Source organism: Ambystoma mexicanum, chromosome 6q, assembly GCF_040938575.1.
Source record: "Ambystoma mexicanum isolate Mex_15411 chromosome 6q, UKY_AmexF1_1, whole genome shotgun sequence".
Taxonomy (NCBI): domain Eukaryota; kingdom Metazoa; phylum Chordata; class Amphibia; order Caudata; family Ambystomatidae; genus Ambystoma; species Ambystoma mexicanum.
This window is the reverse complement of record NC_090937.1, coordinates 1,087,948,173-1,087,968,512: the sequence shown is the minus strand read 5'-3', so window position 1 is coordinate 1,087,968,512 and position 20,340 is coordinate 1,087,948,173. Positions and strand designations below refer to the sequence as shown.

Here is a 20,340-nt window from a genome sequence, read left to right as displayed (position 1 = left end):
ATCTAAGCAGATCCAAGCACCAGAAATACGATTACGGTGAGTAATGTATTCCTTCTGATGCTTGTGTAATCTGCTTCGATCACACGCTATGCATAGATTAGCGAGCAGTGTTATGAGAAGGTGGCGGGTTGTGAGAAGGAGTAGCAGCAAATAGATGTTTTAGAACTGCTTGTCCCACCTGTGTATCTGTCTTGGAGTGTGTGTCAATGCAGTAGTGCTGAGTGAATGTGTGAATTGAGCTCCATGTGGCTGCTTTGCAAATGCTGTCTAAGGGGACATTTGCAATAAATGCTAGAGTAGCCCCAGCACCCCGTGTGGAGTGGGCTCTTTGTGTAGAAGCAGTGTTTTGTCTGATAATAGCATAATTGTATACATTTGACTATCGATTTGGAGATTTCTCTTTTGGAAAGCTGTTCTCCTTGCGTGCCTGTAGCCATGGAGACGAACAGTTGAGCAGTCTTCCTAAGCGGTTTGGTCTTGTCTACATAGTAGAGAACCGCCCTCCTAACATCTACTGTGTGGAGTTTGTTTCTGAAAGAAAGCCGGAAGCTCAAATGATTGGTTTACGTGAAATTTGGAAATGAATTTGGGGGAGACCCTTGGGTGACTCCATAAAACCAATTTGTCTTTGTGGATGACAAAGAAAGGGTCCTGCACTGACAGGGCTTGGAGTTCGCCGACTCTTCTTATGGAAGTAATAGCCACTAAGAAGGCAATCTTGTAGGTAATGTGTCTAAGGGTAGCTTGATGCAAAGACTCGAAAGGGGGATGGGGGGGTTCTATGAGTTTTGCTAGTACCACATTTAGGTCCCACCCAGGTGGGTGGTTGTAGATTTGAGGACGTAGTCTCTTTACTCCTCCATGAACGCCTTAATGACTGGCACTTCCTCCATGAGACTTTACTTTGGGAGATGGTATAGGCTGATAAAGCTGCTAGGTGGACTTTTAGAGAATTGAAGACTAAACCTGAATCTAGCAAGTGGTGCAAGTAGGTTAGAATGTGTGATGGAGTACATTCTATGGCGTTGATTTGCTTAGATTGGCACCAAATGACGAATCTCTTCCACTTGTGGAAATAGCAGTGTCTGGTGATAGGTTTACGTGCTTCTTTCAGGATATCCAGGTGACTGAACTCTAGGACCTACACACGTGAGGGATCATAGGTACAGGGGACGTCACACTAGGGATAGTATTACTGGCGCGCCCTATTTCGACGTCCATTTTCAAGTTTCGAAAACAACTGTAATACTCTGCAGCTTCCACTAGATGTCAGCCTATGGTAAACTAAATTACTTAACCTGCAGGTCTACTAGTAGAATTTTAAAGAATTTGCAAGGCCTGATTCGTCTCACTACTACCTTACTTCAGCAGTACACAAAAATGCTGTATTGATGCTCATTTTATGTTTTGGATGCAAATAACTTCTGGTGAGATTAATAATATTAGTACAACATTGCTAATCAAATGGGTGTGTTTGCTAATCAAGAATATTTTAATTAGCAAACTCTGCTAATCAATTTCTGAAAACTAATTTATGCCTTGGGGGTCCCGATGGTATACATGCTGACTGATGAGTAGGGCATTTCCTCGCCTTCCATTGCTCCAACTCGCCCCTGCAAATTCTTCAACACACTATTGGCCTCATCCCCAGAAGTGACTCTGCATTCTTCCTCTTCGTGGGTGAAGACCAGTGTGAAGGGGTGGTTCCATCTGTATCTTGTGCTGTTTTCTCGTAGACATTGGGTGAGGGGACAGCACGCTCTTCTTCGGGCTAAGGTGGCAGCTGATAAGTCCTGATAAATTCAGACTCTGGAGCCCTCAAAATCTACTGTGTCCATTTCTCTCGCCCGCTGCAGGATGTCCACCTTGTGTTTGTAGTGGTGACACCTAGCTGGGAGCGATCTTGGGGCCCCCGGAGGGCCAACCGCCCTCTGGACTCTTTCGAATTCCAGCTGTGGCGCCATCGACAGGGGGAGCATAGTGCCAATCAGGTCCATAACCCTTCTTTCCAGGGATGTCAGCGTTTCACGGGGAGTTTCCTTGAGTCCCTGGATTCTTATGTTCGACCTCTGTTCTCTATTTTCTAAGTAGTCTACTTTCGCCTCCAGGTCTTGGCTTTTTTGTTCAAGTTCTTGAAATCTCCCTTCTGTTCTCATTTCTATTATGTTTGAGGACTGCTTATAGTTCTTTGAGGGCTTCTTTGTCCTCAATTTTGTGAACCTTTTCCTGGAGAACACTGATTGTAGGTGTCATACTGTTTCGAAATGCTCAAATTTCATCGAGTGAGAGACTGAGATCTGCTTTCGTGGACTTTTCTTGGTCTCCACCCAGTATTCAGGGATGCTCCTGGGATTGGGAGGATGCCATATCAGTGCTGGCCCTTCTAAAGTCTCGTAGCCTTTGGGCTGTTGAGGGGATCCAAGTACATCTGTGTATACTGTGACAGCCCTTTCACGTGCCAGGAAGAGGTGGTGACTGCACTACGTGTTGGTTGTGGTTGACACCGTACCCTTAGACTTCTATCACAGACTTGTCTCCCACAGGTGGCGGGCCGGTGGGAGTGGGTACCGTCCCCGTGGATTCTGACTCTCGCTGTGTAGTGGGGGCTGCAAGTCGGGGCGAGAGGCCCTTAAGCCTGTTTGAGACACTTGGGTATCCTTTGAGTCCGTGACCACCTTCTGTCAGATTGAGACTGCGTTCCTAGCCTCCCGCATCTATCCGCGTGGTCTGCTTATCCCTCCAGAGCTGCACGCTGGAGAGGGGGGGGGCAGGCTCTTTCCCTGACCCTCACACCAGGGAGTCTGCCGTGCTCGCTTGTCTCACTTCTGCCCCGGAGGGGGTGGAGGGCCGATTGGCAACCTGTCTTCCTTGGCTCGACGAGGGCCCTCTGCACTTCTCCGTGGGTGGTCACGTTCCAAACACTGTGCGGGGGGGGGGGGGAGAAGAGCGGCCCATGGAAACCAGGGGAACCGCCCCATGCATCGGCCGATACCTGCCCGTATCCCTGGGCCCCTTTGGGGCTGCATGATGAAGTTCAGAATGCGGGCTGTTTTTTGAAGTCCCCCCTAGCCCCCCCCTCCCTACTTACACGAGTAGCTGGTCTTTAACGGCACCAGGTAGGTGCTCTCCAGGCTGCCACGCCAGATCCTTTGCTGCTCCGGGGCCCTGGGGGAAGGGCGCAATACCTGATACCCTTGGACCTCTGGGCTCCGGATAACTCCTTTGATAATGCGGGTGCCCTCCAGTCTCTACGCCACCCTCCAAGGCCCGCACCTCTCTGAGCCAATGACCTCCACTGCTGGACGTGCTGATGAAGTGGTTTCCTTTAACGCCCCGAGCAGTGGGGCTGGAACCTCCCCCCCCCCCCCCCGGTGTGTTTTTGGGGGTGTTGAGGGCACCTCTGTCCCCGGTTTCTGCTACCCTCTGCCTCGAGGCCTCAACCACTCTCCGGGTACATCCGGGGCGCAGTCTGTGTCGCTAGTTTCTGTACTGCAGGTCGGTGCGCCATTCCAGAATGGAGGTGCAGGGAGGGCAAAGATGTGCTACAGCTCCCCCATCTTCATTGCTGGGCTGGCTCTGTGGCTGATGATTGCAGAGCGCCTTCGCCTCGAGAGGGGGATGGCCCACGGAGGGGCCAGTCAGCGTTGCTGTGTGCTGCCAGTGAGGGTCTCTGGACTCGAACGTCTGGCATATTTTGCGGTTCCGTAATTGGGCTCCGCGGGTGAGGCTTCTCCGACGTCTGCCCGCTCCCTGTGTTGACCTCTTTGCTGTTGTGGCTCCTCAATGGGGCCCCTCTACTAGGGCTTCCGTGTGATGCGGCAAGCGCGTTGGATTAGCCAGTCTCTCTCGGTCCTTCTCGGTGTTGCCCTGCACCCTTAGGCGTCGTTGCAGCGCCACCATGCTCCTCGTTTGCGTGGCTTGACCGCTTTCATCTAGGCCGCGGGGGGGGAATCACCTTCCTGCGGTCCGTACACTTGCGTTTTCCTCTGGGACATCGCTTGACAGCTTCTGAACCGATTCAGCTCTAAGAGACTGCAATTTCAGAAGATTGCAGGCTGGGCAATCCGGTCATTTTCACTTCTAATTGAGGGTGGGACCGTGAGACGAGCACTCGGGCATCCATACTGCCTGCGCCCCCTGGTGGTCTCCCCAGGTCGATTTTCGATCCGTTTGAAACTGTAGAACAGACTTTGGGAAAGTACACATCGGACAAAGGGCCCACCTTGTTTACTCTTGAACGTCAGTATATTTGGTTTATATAAACTCCAACTCCCAATTGCATGTAAAGTCGATTTTTATTTGCGAGTTTGAAACCCTAAGATTTTGTATATTTTAATAGGAGCAATTTTGATAAAATGTGTTTACCATATTGGATGTACATTTCCCATGTTTTTAATGCAGTTTTGGCACTTAATTTGACTCTGCAAAACTACTTGTTATGGTTGGATTTCAATTATTTAAATGTTTTTTTTCTGTTTTCCAGTTTTGTTTGGTTATGCAACTACAGTTATTCCTCGAGTATACACCTACTATGTATCCACAGCGCTGTTTGCTATTTTTGGCCTAAGAATGCTACGGGAAGGCTTAAAGATGAGTCCTGACGAGGGTCAAGAAGAGCTGGAAGAAGTGCAAGCAGAAATCAAAAGAAAAGATGAAGAAGTAAGCCAACTGTTGTAGAAGTGACACATGCATAGTCTGTTATGCATTAATCTTCTATCTCTAACAAGCAGGGGTCTACCAAATAGCATATGGCCGAAGGCAAATAGTTATCAATTTCTGTTCCTTACTTCAAAAACACTTAAAAAAAAAAAACAATTTAAAGCACTATTTTGAATGTGCTCCCTTTCCATGTTTAATTTAGTTCTTTCTGTCAGGATATCATCCTTACTTAAGCATACAAGCCAGAAAAAAACGAAGAATAAACAAAGTAGGGATTAAATGCACACAAAGATGTTGCTTATGCAAAACCAGCTTCTTTGTAGCCCACATAAGGTTTCTGCCGGCTCATGCATGACACACTTTGTTGGTACATATGAGGTGAGTAGTCTCCATATCTGTGTCGCCAAACCTCAATCCACATCCCCCTTCCCACCAAACTAAAGAATGCAAGGTTTGATGGCTCTTTCGGTCTCACTCTTTAACCAAAATACCAGCAATTACTGTCTTCCCTAACTCACTTTGTCCACACAGAAGAATGCTCTGTCTTTCAAGGTGGATTGGCAGGCCTATAATGTAACGGAGAGACTTACTAATAAGCAAGTTCTCTGAAGAGGCCAATATAGGTTGGGAAATGGCAGCCACATTATGCTGCTTGACATATAACCGACGTTGTCTCCAGACCTGTGTGCCTAGAAGAGGCAGCACACCTGTTGGGAAGTCTTCCGATTTCCAAAGATCCTCCCCTTCTACCCACTTTGCTAACCGAATATAACACTTGACTCCTTCAAACCGAACCATCACACCTATCTCTATATGCTCTCTGGCAGACTGGCCCATTGAGAAACTGCATAGATGTCCCAACATAAAGTTCTTCGGAAGGGGCTCTTAGACAGAAGTATGTCACTTTGGCAGATAACGGATTAGCACAGCCATACTGGTATCTAGTACCTGTTGAGAATTCTTAGTTTCTCCATGTACGTTTCAACTGGTGAAGGAAAACCTGCTTACCTCTCTTCTCAATACACAAACATATGCACATTTTTCTGATATTTTATCAGGAATTCTCATTTAATGCCATTCTTTTCTGCACTCCATATTTGTCATACTACATTCACTAAGAAGGCAAAGTTTTTGGTACGAGTTGAATAGCAAACTATTCCTGAAGAACCTTTTTTCAGCTGGCATTTGGCCAATACGTACTTGAAGCCGAAGTTTGGTACAAATCTACTAACAAGGCTAATTTGATCTTTCCAGTTATTTTGTTACGCAGATACCCAGATTATTTTTGAAGCATCCTCTTCCACCAACCTAAAACTGTAACACATTTTTATAGTGAATCTTGGCCTTGCGCAAATGGCTAGATGATGCATATTTAAAATTGGACCTATCCAAGTCCAACACTGACACATTGTGTCCAGTTGTGCTGGGTACCTGCCCTGTTTCCAATACAGTTATGAAGGATCTGAGCCTACTTCTCGATAAGGACTGTTCCTAGGTAGCACACATGTGTTTTTTAAACTGGATTGCAGTCTCTGCCTTTTTTTTCCGTCTTCTCCTAAAAAATAGATACATTTTGACCTTTTTCATCTAACTTAGAAAATTATTTTAGTTCGAACATGCACCCATTTATGAAAAAGCAATGTACCCAGTTAACAGGCTTATGAGCGGGGAGGCTACTTTTGGAGAGCAGCTGCCGAATGAAGACGTGAATTTTGTTTCAAGGCTAAAGGTAAATGAGCTTCCTTTACTTTCTATGGCACCCCATGTGGGAGACACCTTAAGCGAGTTTACCTCGCATGTGAGGGGTTTAGAAGAGACACTCTCTCCCGGTGCACACCGGGCATGGATCCAAAGTCCTCCAGGGCACTAAGGCGACACCCCCACTCTGCACCTACCACGCAACAGAGCTTGGGGAGAATGCCCCTAGGAGCGCACACAAGAGACCTGCACCCCACGTGCAACCAGACTGGCTGAGTCATGCAGGGGTTACACCTGTCCGGCATAGCAAGATAACTCATGCATGTTTCAAAATCCACGGTAGGGACGCATGTCCTGCTCTGCACCCTCATAACGAGGAAATTGTCAGTTTTAGCTCACAGAGAGTCCCTACAAGTCCCACCGACCACCTCAGACCAGCTTGGGCATTGACATCTGCTGCATCACTCCCTTCAAGCCCTGACAACACTGGTTTACACATGAATCTTCAAGATGGGAGAGCCTCCAAAGAGGCGTGTTTTAGCATCATCGGGGAAAGGCCCAAATGAAGTCGGAGGACTCTACCGTGCAGGCTGCACTGCACCTACCACAAACATCTTAGGTGCTAACATCACAGGCAACCGCCCGCTGTGTCTAACCAGGAATAAAGAGTATCACAGCGGACAAAGTGATTCCTGCCATCCTACCTACCCTCAACCAGCTGGCCGATCACTTAGACCCAGAAACGCTTGTTGAGGAGTACAATAACATTGTTAACTACTGAAGGCAAGCGTCCCCAGATAGCACGATCCTCCCCGCAATGAGAGACAATAATGGACTCTCCCAGGATGGGAATAAGGCCAGGACAAAGTGCGGGTGAGCTTAAATGGGAGTTTATCAATCAAAATAGGGCATGCAAAGAACTCTGCAAACTCTGAGAGCGCTCTGTCTGACAATAGCAAAGACAGGCGTATATATTTACAAAAAACGTCATAAGAACCTTCATGCTGTAGGGGGCACAAGTTTGTGGGGATTGGGTGTCGACGACTAGCTATAGGTGCTGCTGCACGTCACTGGTTACCCTCGTGGGTTGGGCTGGTCCTGGCAGGTCAGCTGGGCTCATCCGGGCGGTGTTGTTGTGCCAACCATGATCAGTGTCAGAGATAAATGTCTTTCCTGACTTTCTGCCCTAGGGCCACGCACACCGCAGTCATTCAACATTGCAATATTATCTTCCCTGGTAAATCTTCCAATAGGTTATTCTGCAGGTTAATGCAACGCAGGAGGAATGCACCTGGAGTGGGGTCTGTCGGCGATGCGTCAATACATGGTTACCACCATCCTGTTGACCGGGTATCGGAGGTTGTGGGGTTGGGTCTAGGGGCATGGGACAGGCGGTCTATGTTATCATGTCTTGTTAGAAGTCATTATGGATGTGTTCTTGTGATGTTGCCATAATATTGGGTGTCCTAATTTTACAGGGGCCATTAACCTAGGGTGGGCCAGCGGGTCGTGGAGTCTAGGAAAGGGCGCCTTTGGATCTGTGTTTTAAGGCCGGGGTTTACTGCTGGGTTGTAAATAATTCAGGTGGCAGGCTTTGGCCTTGGGTGCTGTGGGGGAATGCGAATGCTTGAAGCGGCTCCAGCCGAATTGGGGGAGGTGGAGCCAGTGCGGCACCGGCCTCTGCTTTTTCGTCTGGTAGGCTTCACTGGGAGGGAGGGGGAATGCCCTTGCATGTGCTCACAAAGGTATTTTCCTCGTGTGTTGCAGACTTTAGGTGGAAGAGATATAAACATTCATATAATATACAATACTCATTAAGTCTTTCCAAGGCTCACGTTTTTGACATTGCTGCTGCCATCTATATGGCCAGTTTGAGCATATTACTTGTACACTACGTTTTTAGCAACTACAACATTTTGTTATATGCTTATACATACACAGTAAGTGAGGTAGTAGTAAGGTTAGTGGAGCACGCAGGAACAACCCGCCACTGCGACTGGCGGCAGTGGCACATAGTGGGCTCGGACACCCATATGTTGCATCTTCGTTCACCCCTTACATGAGCCCTCAGTATGGTTGCATTTGTCTTCCCTTGCACTCTAGCAGCATTAGTTCAGTTTTGGCGCGGGACTGTGGGGTGCAGTCTTTTCGATAACACACAACATGAAAAACCACCGGGACGTTTTTACCATTTGCGCATAGTTACAGGGATGTAGGTGCTTCATCCCTAATGTTATATGAGCACCCATCCTTCCATTTTCATATATTTTACAGGTTTTTTAGTCAGAGAGGTTGTGGAGAGAACGCTTTCATCAAAGGTGGTTTGCTCATTAGTATTTAGGGACTTTGCTTTTGTCAGGGGACCATTGTACAGTTCTTTTCCACCCAGGCCCTGCTGTCCGGGTCATGCTGGAAACAGCGATACACTGCGGAAGGTGAAATGTTAGTGTTGGTATCTAACACTAGATCATGTCCGTCTGCTCGTGGGAACCGGCTCTTAGCGGATCTGCCAGGGAGCTGTGGCCACAGGGAAAAGTGATACTCTCCGAGGGTGGGGGCCGTGCGGCGGTGCGCAGGGCTCAAGCCATTTTTATTATACAAAATGGTTTCCAGGGCCTAGCTAAATTGAACAGGTTTGGTCAATGTCTTCAGCCAGTGCCCCACCCACCACCTGGGCCCTGGTGGCAGGAAGGACACCCGGTGAGCCATGAACCTCACCGGGGGAGAAGAGGCATGGGAGGGGGTCTCCTGGACCAGTCCTCCCATACACTACACTCGACGATATTGCCCCTATGAAACTTAGACCGAGCAAACCCAAATTCCATCTAAACAAATGGTTAGCCTCTGCCCCTCTACCACCCCCCAATTAAAGGATCTATGACAACTAAAGAGGAGTTGCGAAACCTTGTGGGAGGCTACACCCTTCAGAAGACAATAGAACTAAATTAAAGGAAATATCTTCTCAATACAAAAAGGAAATCTACCTGGCCAAGTGTACATCACACAATAAGCTTATATCCAATGCTAGCATGAGGGAATTGTTTACTATCCTTAAGGAATTAGAGTCCCCTATCCCTATTCCTGATACCTGCACCAAAGATAAAACATGGTGCTCAGATATACAACAGGCACTATCCAATAAAATAACTACACTTCAAAATAAAATAGCCAAAAAAAAGCCACACTCAATCACCTATCTCAGTCCAACAATAATGCTCCCGACCTCCCCCCCCCCCTTTGAAGGAACATGACTATATCCTGCTTTAAGTTCACCAAACCCTCCATTCTTGAGGTAGAGAAAGTTAGTTATCCTCTCACTCAAGCCATCCAATTGCTAGGACGACCTCTGCCCAGCTCAGCTCATAAAAGATGCTGCAAGAGATCTTCCCCGTTTGTCTCCAAACTAATCAATGCTTCATTTGCATCTGGCACTGCCCCTACCAACCTGAAACAATCCTGGGTGCTGCCTCTGCTAAAAAAGCAAACCCTAGATCCACTCATACCCACAAATTACCGTCCTATCACGACAGTTCCATTTCTTTTAAAAATCCTGGACAAGATCGCCTACAATCAAATTCAAAGATTCCTAGAACTACATAAGCTCTTAGGAGCGTGACAATCAGGATTCCGACATCAACATGGAACTGAGACTGCCCTTATTGATCTGAAGGCAAAAATTGATGAGCTACGAGATGAAGGGAAAACAGCCCTCCTCCTATTGCTCGACCTCTTGACTGCATTCGACCTTGTAAACCACAAGGTCCTATGCAGACACCTAGATTCAGCCGCCCACTTTTCCAAAGAGGCTATAACGTGGATTGAATCTTTCCTAAGCGACGGGACCATGAGAGTGTTCTCCCCGTCAGCAGCGACAGACCCGAACCCTATTACCTGCGGCGTACCACAGGGTTCTTGCGTCTCCCCCACCCTATACAATATATTTACTAAGCTCCTTTTTGATGATCTGGACCACCTTGGTATCACCTACACTAACTACGCAGATGATACTCAGATTCTCCTCCCACTTTCCGGGGATTACAAGGATTTGGCCTTGGTAAATAGTGTATCTCATCATCCAGGCATGGATGGCAACCCACGGTCTATGCCTGAATGATGATAAAACTGAGCTATCATCCTAGGTACCCACCCCAACCTCAAGAAATTAGGCCAGGACTACTCTTCATTCGTAATTGATGGCAACCTCATTAAGGTGGCCGAGGAGGTAAAGACACTTGGCTTCTACATTGACTCCACACTCAAGTGAAGTCCATGGCCTCAGCCACAGCCTACACCTGTAAACTCATCATAACAGGCAAACCCTTTCTCTCGGACGACAATTGCATCATCTTGGCCAGAGCCCTTATTCTATCTAGGCTTGATTATTGTAATGCCTTATACATTGGTGCTAACAAATCCACTATCCATAGGATTCAAATCCTTCAAAACAATGCCTTGAGAGCGGCTCTCGCCATGCCTAAAAGATCTCGCGTATCCATGATAAGGTGCAAAAATAATTGGCTTTCCACCCAAAATAAAATTAATTTAAAAGTTGCATCCCTTACTCACAAAGCTCTGAACAATACAGCCCCTAGTTATCTCACGGACAGATTCCAGAGGAGAATTTCCACCAGACAGTCGAGAACAATGAATACCAATAGCCTCATACCGAGATTTAAGTTGTCTAAGGCTGGGGGTGGCAGCTTCCTACACCAGTATCCATTTGTCTATCATGTACGCTTTCTCATATGTATCTATATATTTGACCTGCTATTGCCATGTATATACACCCCTGCTTTTCATACTGTGTAACCCTGTAACTTAAGCCTTGCCTATTCTGTACTGTTGCGCCCTGATACCTTCAGGTCTGGCGCGCATTATAAATGAATAAACAAACAAGTATATAGTTTTGAGCCCAGAGTAACATGGTCAGCTCCCCTTCGGGAGCCGTAAATGGGCTCGCACTCTTGGCAGACCGCCTTTTGTTCCCCTTGGAGTTGTACCACGCAGGCCTTGCTGCACCACCCCTTTTGTGCCCCAGGGTCAGGCCATAGGACCCTACAAGGCCAGGGAGGTGAATGATTAATGCAGGGACCGAACATGATTGTCTTTTTTCAGCACCTAATCAAAGAGATGATGGCCCTTTGAGGCCCTACAACTCCAGTAGCTAGCCAACAGCCAACCCAGGACATCGCCCTCCCTAGAGAGGCTCAGATACACATCGCGGGTTGTAACAGCCGTTGCAAAAGGCACGGACACTAACAATGACGAGGCTTGAGGGACTTCCACAACTAGGATGTTCTCTGACAGTATCTGGTACATAGTGGAGTTCTTACTTCCAGAAACCCTGCCAGTGGAATTTGATGATCTCACTGAAGTGTTGTCCAGTCAGTCAGTCTGAGAGAAGTAAAATGTTTACTCCAGTGGTGCCCTTCACCTGAGACAGGCAAAGTCTGATGTCATACTCCCAAGTGTTATAAACTGTGGCAGGAAATGGCGGCATTCACACAAGATATGACCAGTGTGAGGAAAGATCAATTTCTCGCTGGCCTACATAATGCCATGGTGGCTTGAGTTATGCTGGGAGGCAGCCGCGCGGCAGGTAGATACAGCGGCCAGAGGTATGTGTCAGGGTGTGGAATGGTGGAGGAGAGCCTGATTTAAGAGCACAAAGCTTTTCGCAGATGTGGAAGAGCAGGTCCGTGCACTTTTGATGTGGTACATCTTTTACATCCACCAACCGACAAAGAACTGACGAAGGAAACGGTGCATACCTTTACTGCAAACAGCCTGTCTTCAATATCGCAGCGTGCAAATAAAGCAGCCAACTATTCCTATCAGCCAAAAGTTCAACCACCCACTTGCGGGGTGAGGCTTCCTGGCGCTCGAGGCAGGGACTGAGGAGGGCAGCTCTCAGGACATCCCCAAGAAAGAAAGCAAGGACAGGGAAACTTTCCAGGGTACAGCGCCGACACAGTTGGACAAACCCAACATTTGGCCCACGCGGGCCCAGCAGCATTTAACACTGGTGGGTGGGTGGGTGAATATCCCTCCTTTACCAGCTTGGAGGACTATAACGCTCCTCCAGATTGATGGCGCTGAATGAACTGGATACTACAGAGCAGGCGCAATTACAGAGTATGGTGCTGAATTTATTTTCGAGAGTTTTTGCATGCCCCAAGAAAAACCAGGCCGGGTGTAGAATGATACTCGACCTGTCACTTTTCATCAAAGTCCTCCCTGCTGAGAAGTTCGAGATGGTCACCCTGGCCAGATTCTAACCGTGCAGACCGAAGGGGACTGGATGCACACTTTAGCTCTGCAGGATGCTTACATGCACATACCAATTTGGGGACTATACTGAACGTTTCTTCGCTTTACAGACCAGTTGGTACACTACAAGTAAAAGGCCCTTCTGTTCGGTCTAATCTTGGCCCACAGGTGTTCACGAAGGTTATGGATGCCTTCATGGCCCTGCTCCGCCTACAAGGGGTGCCTATATAACCATATTTATAAGACTGGCGTTCCACTCTGTCACAAGTGAGGAATTCCATCTGTGCAACAGGCTTCTGCACTGGGCCTGACATTAAATCAGCAGATATCAATTCTGCCTCCAGACTGCAGTTCATTTAAATTGTATGGGACTGCACACGGGAGGATTTTCCCTCCGACTAGCAGACTGGAAAACCTGAAGAAGCTCTGCAGGGAGTTACTGAACAATACAGCATTGCTCGCTTTGAAATTTCAACAACTTTTGGGTTTAATGGCATGCATCTTGGTGAGCCCTCAAGCCAGGTTGCACATGCGACAGATGCAATTGCATTTGAAGTCTGTTTGCTGCCACAGATGCAACCATTCGCAATGCCACTATCTTTGCATTCAGATCTACGGTGGTGCATGCAAGAGGGAAACTTCTTAACAGGAGGCTCCTTCACACCACCTCAAACCACGAGGGAGCTAACGGATGTGTCCCTTGTGGTATGGGGAGGGCACTGTGCTGAATGTTTGGGAAGTGCATGATTTATGGGGATAGGTGGACCATCAACACCATATACATTATTTACAATTTGAAAGGCCTTTTTCTTCTGCCACCTGGCTGTAGAGAAATGGGCGTTGTCTAGACCTACTAGGGGTGAAAATATCAGAGCGGGTGTGCCGAGTCGTATGACCCATGCACCACGCGAATGGAAAATCAACAAATCCTCTGTTGCCACTTTTCCAGGCTTGGGGCATGCCGATGGTGCACCTTTTCGCCACCAAAGAGAACAAGCAAATGTACACTGTGCGTCTGATGGAAGAGGAGGGAGCAGGATTCGCTGGTGGGATGCCTTTCTGCTCCTGTGGGACTGCCTGACCCTCTGTATTTCCCTCTGCATCCACTAATAACGAAAGTGCTTCACAATTTGAAATGCACAAAAGATTGTCATATCATCCTGGTGGCACCTTTCCGGCCAAAACAGATTCGGTTTTCAGATATACAAATGATTGAACGTATGGAACATGCTTTCTCAAGAACAGGGCCGAGTCTTACACTCCAGCACTCAATCGGTGGCCTTGTCAGCTTGGTCCTTGAAGACCTAGTATATGGTTGCATTAGTCTGTCGGACAAAAAGTTCAATATTGGCGAGCGTGGGACGTTCCTTGGTTTGTGGGCTGATAATCCCAACCTAAGCCCGCATTCCATGGAACCAGTTGGCTGCCTACCCATCCCGCTTCACCATCTTCTAACAAGCACCCTTTCCCCCTTTTTTATAATTTTTCTTTTTTTATTAATCCCAATCTCAATTACCCGATTGTTGCGGCGAGCAATTAGTTAAGCAGTGCTGCGATTAATTAAAAAAAAGGGGGGTGCGCGGCGTGGGTGTTAGAAGATGGCTGGGGAGGCAGCTAACTTGTTGCATGGAATGCAGGCCGAGCTCTGGAGAGGTGGACATTTTGTTGGCCAACAAGATGATTGAGTCTATCCCCCCCCCCAAGGAGGAACCCTCACTGTCCCTGGGATCTAAATGTTGTACTTTCGACTCTTGTGCAAAAACCATTTGGACCAGTGGCCTCCACAGAGTTAAAAGGGGTTACTCAAAAAACGGCTGTTCTCCTGTCTGCCACATCTGCCCGGCGGATCTCTAAACTACAGGCCTTATGTATAGAAGTGGCGTATAAACATTTTCACCCGGAAAAGGTGGTACCTAACGCAAAACCTTTCTATGCAAGGTTGCCAGTTTCCACCTGAATGAGGAAATTGCCTTGCCAGTTTATTTTTTAAATCTGTGGCGGCTGAAAGGATTCTGCAAACCTGGAATGTAACCAGGGCACTAAAGTTTTATTTAGACCAAACAATACATTTTAGAATGGTGGCTCAACTTTTTGTGACTTTTCGCGGGAACACAACCGGAGCCGCTGCTTCGAATGTGTCCCTAACTCGCTTGATGGTTTCAGCCATACTGGAAGCATTCGTGTTTGGCAAGGACCCTCCAAAGGGGGTTCATGCCCACTTAGTCAGTGGTAAAGCCACATCAGTAGCATACCGGAGGCATTTACTGATGCAAGACATTTGTAAAGCGGAAACATGGGCAAATGCTCAGTGTCTCTTTAGGACTGTAGTTCAAGAAATGTTGCAGTGTTTGGGCAGGCAGTCTTACATGACCTGTTTGCACAGTAAAGCCAACCACCTAGTTTGTGTAGGATGCTTTTGAATTAACAGTATGTAGGAATGGGGACGGGAAAGTTGCTCACCGTAGTGACACTGGTACTCTTAGTCCATGGTCCCCTTTCCTCCAACGCCCTACCTCCATCCCTGCTAGATAAAACATTTTTTTTAAAAAGTTTGGTCCCTATATCCTACTTAAATGGACTGACAGTTAAGCCGGGCCCACGTGGGAGTTATTGCACAGGACATGTCGAGGCATGCATGCGTTCAAAATATAGCAATACGCTCCAACCTGTCGCCGTTCCGTGGGACATCCCAACAGTATGGAGGGAAGGGCACTATGGACTAAGAATACTAATGTCACTACTGTGAGTAACTTTTACATTCCATGCTAGGAACAAACTAAGAGCTCCTCTCAGGAAAGGGAAAAGCATGTACTCCCAAAGACGCATCTCCTTTGTTTGTTCCCCACATGGGGATTGAAGCAAATGCATCCTTTTTACTTCCTAGCTTAGTCAACCGCTCGATGTCCGAATGCTGTATGCATAATGTACACCAGTACCTTGTGGCTAAAGTTCAAGGTGGTACTGTTTGAGCAACGATAGGGTGTGGACTCGAGGGTGAAGGATGTGGGTGCAGGGATGTTTCTATTTCGGAGTCCGACAGGATGAGCGAAGTCTTATTAATGAAAAATGAGTTAATATTGCAGAAGTTACTAGGACAAAAAACAAACTGCTACACCTAATGAAGCAAACGACCACTAATTTTGCATTTAACCTAAATATCATAGCCTTGCTGAAGATCATAAGTAAATAACTTTTATGATTAACTAGTTATCTTTTTATTATTTATTAATGTGTGCCTTTATAAACTGTTTTTTTGTCTGCAGCTCCAGAGGTCAAAATTACTTAATGGGCCTGGAGACGTCGAAATGGGCGGCAGCTCGCATTCTGGGCAGAAAAAGTGGCTACACTTTATTTCTCCAATTTTTCTTCAAGCCTTTACTTTAACATTTTTGGCGGAGTGGGGTGATCGTTCCCAACTTACAACAATTGTTCTGGCGGCTCGAGAGGTTAGTAGAGTATTTATTGTGGGAGAGATTTGTTGCTGTGAATGTTCATTAATTTGATAATTGTCTGTTTCCCGATGTTCTCACCAATCTATTGTAACCGCCTCTAGACAACTTCACGGTTGTTTGGCTTTAAAGGTTCTGCACATACATGCTTGGCATGTGCATTGTGGCTCTTAAGAACAAAGATTATTGCGTCACACATTTCACTATGCTGTGTGTGAACTGTATGAATTTAAGCAAGACGATATACGGAAAAAAGTATATTAAACCAGTTACCATTTGAAATCCTCTTTCCAAGCACATAATCATAGTTCTGATCTTTTCCAACACTGCTGCTGATGCTAGTGTCGTAAGGATATAGATGAAATCCTGTGTGTTTCTTGTTGTTTTGTTTTTATGGGATCAATGTACCTTTTTTGCATTACCTTGTGCCCATGTTACTAACTCCAGAATGTTTTGCCCTCCTGCTGCTCAATTTGTGAAGAGCTCAGGCAGTATTGTTAGCAGAGCTTCTTTTGAGAGATGGCATTGGGATAATCTTATACTGCTTAGGGTGTGTGAATACTGGTCTCTTAGTGTGTGTGGACACGTTTGCAATACCAAACCACACATCGCAAATGCGCCACTGTGAGTGCACACACCACACTAGAGCCTGCCCGCACTCGTACAGCATGTGCACACACAATTCTAAAACGTTTGATTTAGACTACACAGAGCCCATCGTATTTCTGCTGTTCCTAAAATGTGTAATTTATTTTGATGGCAAAATATGACTTCAATTCCACCCAAGGCATCTGTTTCTGTACCATGAATGTTAAAATATTTAAGATTACATTTTTCGGACTCACTTTCTGTGTTGCACAAACCCTGATCAGACTGTTGTGAAATTAAGTGATAGATCCCAAGAGGGAAGGAGTGGCCTTTAAGCCCTGTTCTGGCCACAGTTTCACGTTGGCCTCGGCACATCTCGGCTTAGTGTTTTGAGAGGGCTTTCCTGGAGGCAGTTACCTTGGCGCCAGAGCCAGCTCCAAGTTTGTTCTTCTGAACCATGCATACGTTTTTTTTTTTAAATTTTTTTTTTTTTTTTTTTTAGGAACATGGTGTTGTGCACACATGGTTCCTGAGCCTAAAAGGTGGTTTCAGAATTTCATATCAATCCAGGAATGGTCCTTCCCATCATTCTTTTTTCTTACCTCCAGTCGAGCTTGCAAACAGTACACATTTTGGATGTGGCTAGGGTGGTCACATTCCATCTGGAATGCATGTGGGCTTACCATTTTGCAGAAATGTACCTACATATTGGGGGGAGGGGGCCCTTCACCAAGCCTCAAGACTTCAGTGCCACTTAAGCCACATGAATAGACTCATGTATTCTCAAATGCAACAAATGGAAGGTTCCTCTCCGAGTGCATGCGCCTCGTGTGAGCGGAAGCGACTTAGGGCGCCTTCCGGAGAGCATCTTCAAGGCGTCAACTTCTTTGGCTACACCACATGCTTTTGTAAACATTACTCGCTGGATACAAAGCCCAATGCAGACAGGCCGCCTCAACCTTTGGAAAAGCTGCAAGAGAATGCATAGGTTACTGTAGCGCCTACTGTACTAAACGTCCCTGTTCCTCCATATTACCCTTCCACCGTCATTGCTAAGAAGTATAACGTGGCTTGCATGCTTATAAAAGGACTGGTGTTTGGGTCAGGGGAGGTGTGTGTGTGTGTGTGCATTTGAATATATAATTTCATTCTGGAATTATGAGCTGCTTAGGCTTGGACAGTTTTTTTTTTTCTTTTTTCTTCTCTCTCGTCCGTACGTGGGGTTTACGCCCCATTGCTCCAGCTGTATACATGCAGTCATTTGTCTTTCTTTTTTTTTAAAGACATGTTTTTATTTAGTTTCTATTGGCACAATGTCATACCATACAAGGATCAAGCAACAAACTTCATTCAAAGAAAACAAAGCAATCCCTCCCAACCCCCCAACCTGCATAACTCGGTCTGTATATGTTTTATATCAGAAGATCTTTTCCTCGTTCACGTGAATAAGTCCAATAGTCTTATATTGTGTGGGCACCATTGTTCTTTATATTCCTTTTTGAAGGAATTCCGGTACACCTCCCCAGTCCTCTCGGAATTTCCCATGATCCCCTTGGATGTTATAAGTTATTAGTTCTAGAGCCAGATGTTACCAGACCCTTCGCGTCCAATCAACAACCAATGGTGGGGATTCGTGTTTCCAGTTTCTAGCAATTTCCAACCATGCTCCTATTAGGAGGCCCATAACATTTCTTTTCTGCGGGGTAGTTAGTGTTTTGTCTTTTGGATCCCAAAAGCCCCCTAGCCATATTTCCTCTCCCAGGTGTTCTGTTCCCGGGAACATTTCCATCATTTGGTTTTTTATCTCTCCCCAGTATGGTCTTATCCTCGGGCAGTCCCACCAGATGTTTCTAATCTCCCTGCCCGCGACACTTTCTCCAACAGTTATTCGGGGAGGTAGCATGCATCTTATTCAGTTTCTCAGGTGTATAGTGCCATTGCACCATCATCTTCACCCACATTTCTCTCGTTTGAATGGCTCTTGTCAGTTTTGGCATCAAGCCCCACAAGTATTCCCACCTCTCTTTGGAGAGTATGTAGCCCAGGGTTTTCTCCCATTTCTTCATATATACCCATGTGGTAGGTTCTTTCAGAGCATTTATAAATTTTTAAGTGGTGGAAACAAATTTACGAGATCCAGAGTGCGTCATGATGTAGTTCTCAAAGGAGGTCAAGTCCCTAGTCAGTGATTCTTTTATACGTGGAGTGCTCAGCCAATGATGTATCTGATCATATTTATATCTATCTTTTGGTGTCAGATTCAAGAGTTTTGCAATCCTCGAAGGATATCATCTGTTGATTCTGTTGCATATCTCCCACCATCTTGCACCCCCTTCCTCCCACTTGCGAATCCAGGGGGGAATTCGGGATTCCCAAATATTGGCATGAACGGGGCGGGATCCTTGGTCAGGGTTTCGTTTGTCGTGGCGGCGTCCCATACCCCCAATGCCGTCTTCATTATTTCGCTAATGTGGGTGTTTGCATGTCGAAATCGTTTATTGATCCATAGCATGTGCCTGGCAGATGTTGTCGCTACCGCCGTATCCTGCCTTTCCCAGATTTTCTTCCCCTGTTCCGATATCCAATCCCTCACGACCCACAGCTGGGCTGCTTCGTAGTATTTTCTGAAGTGTGGCATGGCACATCCCCCCCCCCCCCCTCCTTTCTATGAGCTGTCGGTACCGCATTAGAAATTCTTGGGGTCTTGTTCTGCCAGACATATTTGGAAACTGCCTTGAAAAAGGCCTGTGGGGGCTTTATCGGGAGGGCCTGAAACATATACATTAGCTTGGGGAGGATTGTCATTTTCACTGCCGTGATTCTCCCCCACCAGGAAATCGCTAACGGGTTCCATTTTAGCAGGTCATTTTTTACTTTTTCTAGGATTTGCGGGTAATTGTGGGAATACAATTTGTCTATGTGGTCTGTGAGGGTGATTCCTAGATATCTGTCAACTGAAAATTGCCACCTCGGGCGTCCGCCTGTGGCCGCTGTGTCGATTTTTTTTTTCTCTATTCCCCATCAGAATCAACACCTCCGATTTTTGCTTATTTATTTTCAGCCCTGAAATCTCTCCAAATCGTTCTATGGTTTCCATTAAGTGTGGGAGGGACTTCTCTGGGTCTCCTAGGGCCACCAACATATCGTCAGCATAGGCTACCACTTTACGGGTCAGCCCCGCCCTCTCTATTCCCTCCACCTCCGGCAAATCCCTTATTTTTGCCAAGGGAGGTTCCAAGTATATGGCGAATAGAAGGGGGGGAAAGCGGTCACCCTTGCTTCGTCCCTCTTCCTAGGTACACTAAGTCCGAGAACCCTCCATTCACGGCTATCCTTATGGACGGGGAGTTGTAGTTGGCCCTAACCTTATCTGTAAAACCCTTGCCCATTCCCATCTTTTGCAGAACCCGAAAAAAGGTAAGACCATTCTACTCGATCAAACGCCTTTTCGGCGTCTAAGGCTACCAGTGCTGCAGGGGTTTGATTGATGCCTATCTTTTCAACTAGGTGTAGGACTCTTCTGATGTTATGTGTCTGGCGGTTTGGGTGGATTAACCTGGGAAGTACTAGGGCCAGTCTGGTCGCTAAAATCTTCGTGTACAGTTTAGCATCCAGGTTGATTAAAGCTATCGGGCGGTAAGAGGTAGGGAGTTGCTCTTCTTTTCCCTTTTTATGA

The 20,340-nt window shown here is 46.7% G+C and overlaps 1 protein-coding gene across 1 annotated transcript in view; it reads left to right on the top strand.

The window, feature by feature from the left end:
* Positions 1-20,340, top strand: part of TMEM165 (transmembrane protein 165) — a 229,092-nt gene that overhangs the window by 123,615 nt on the left and 85,137 nt on the right. The window contains exons 3-4 of the mRNA XM_069631642.1: positions 4,484-4,659; positions 15,891-16,073. Of these exons, the coding sequence (XP_069487743.1) occupies positions 4,484-4,659; positions 15,891-16,073 (359 nt within the window). The remainder of the gene's footprint in view (positions 1-4,483; positions 4,660-15,890; positions 16,074-20,340) is intronic.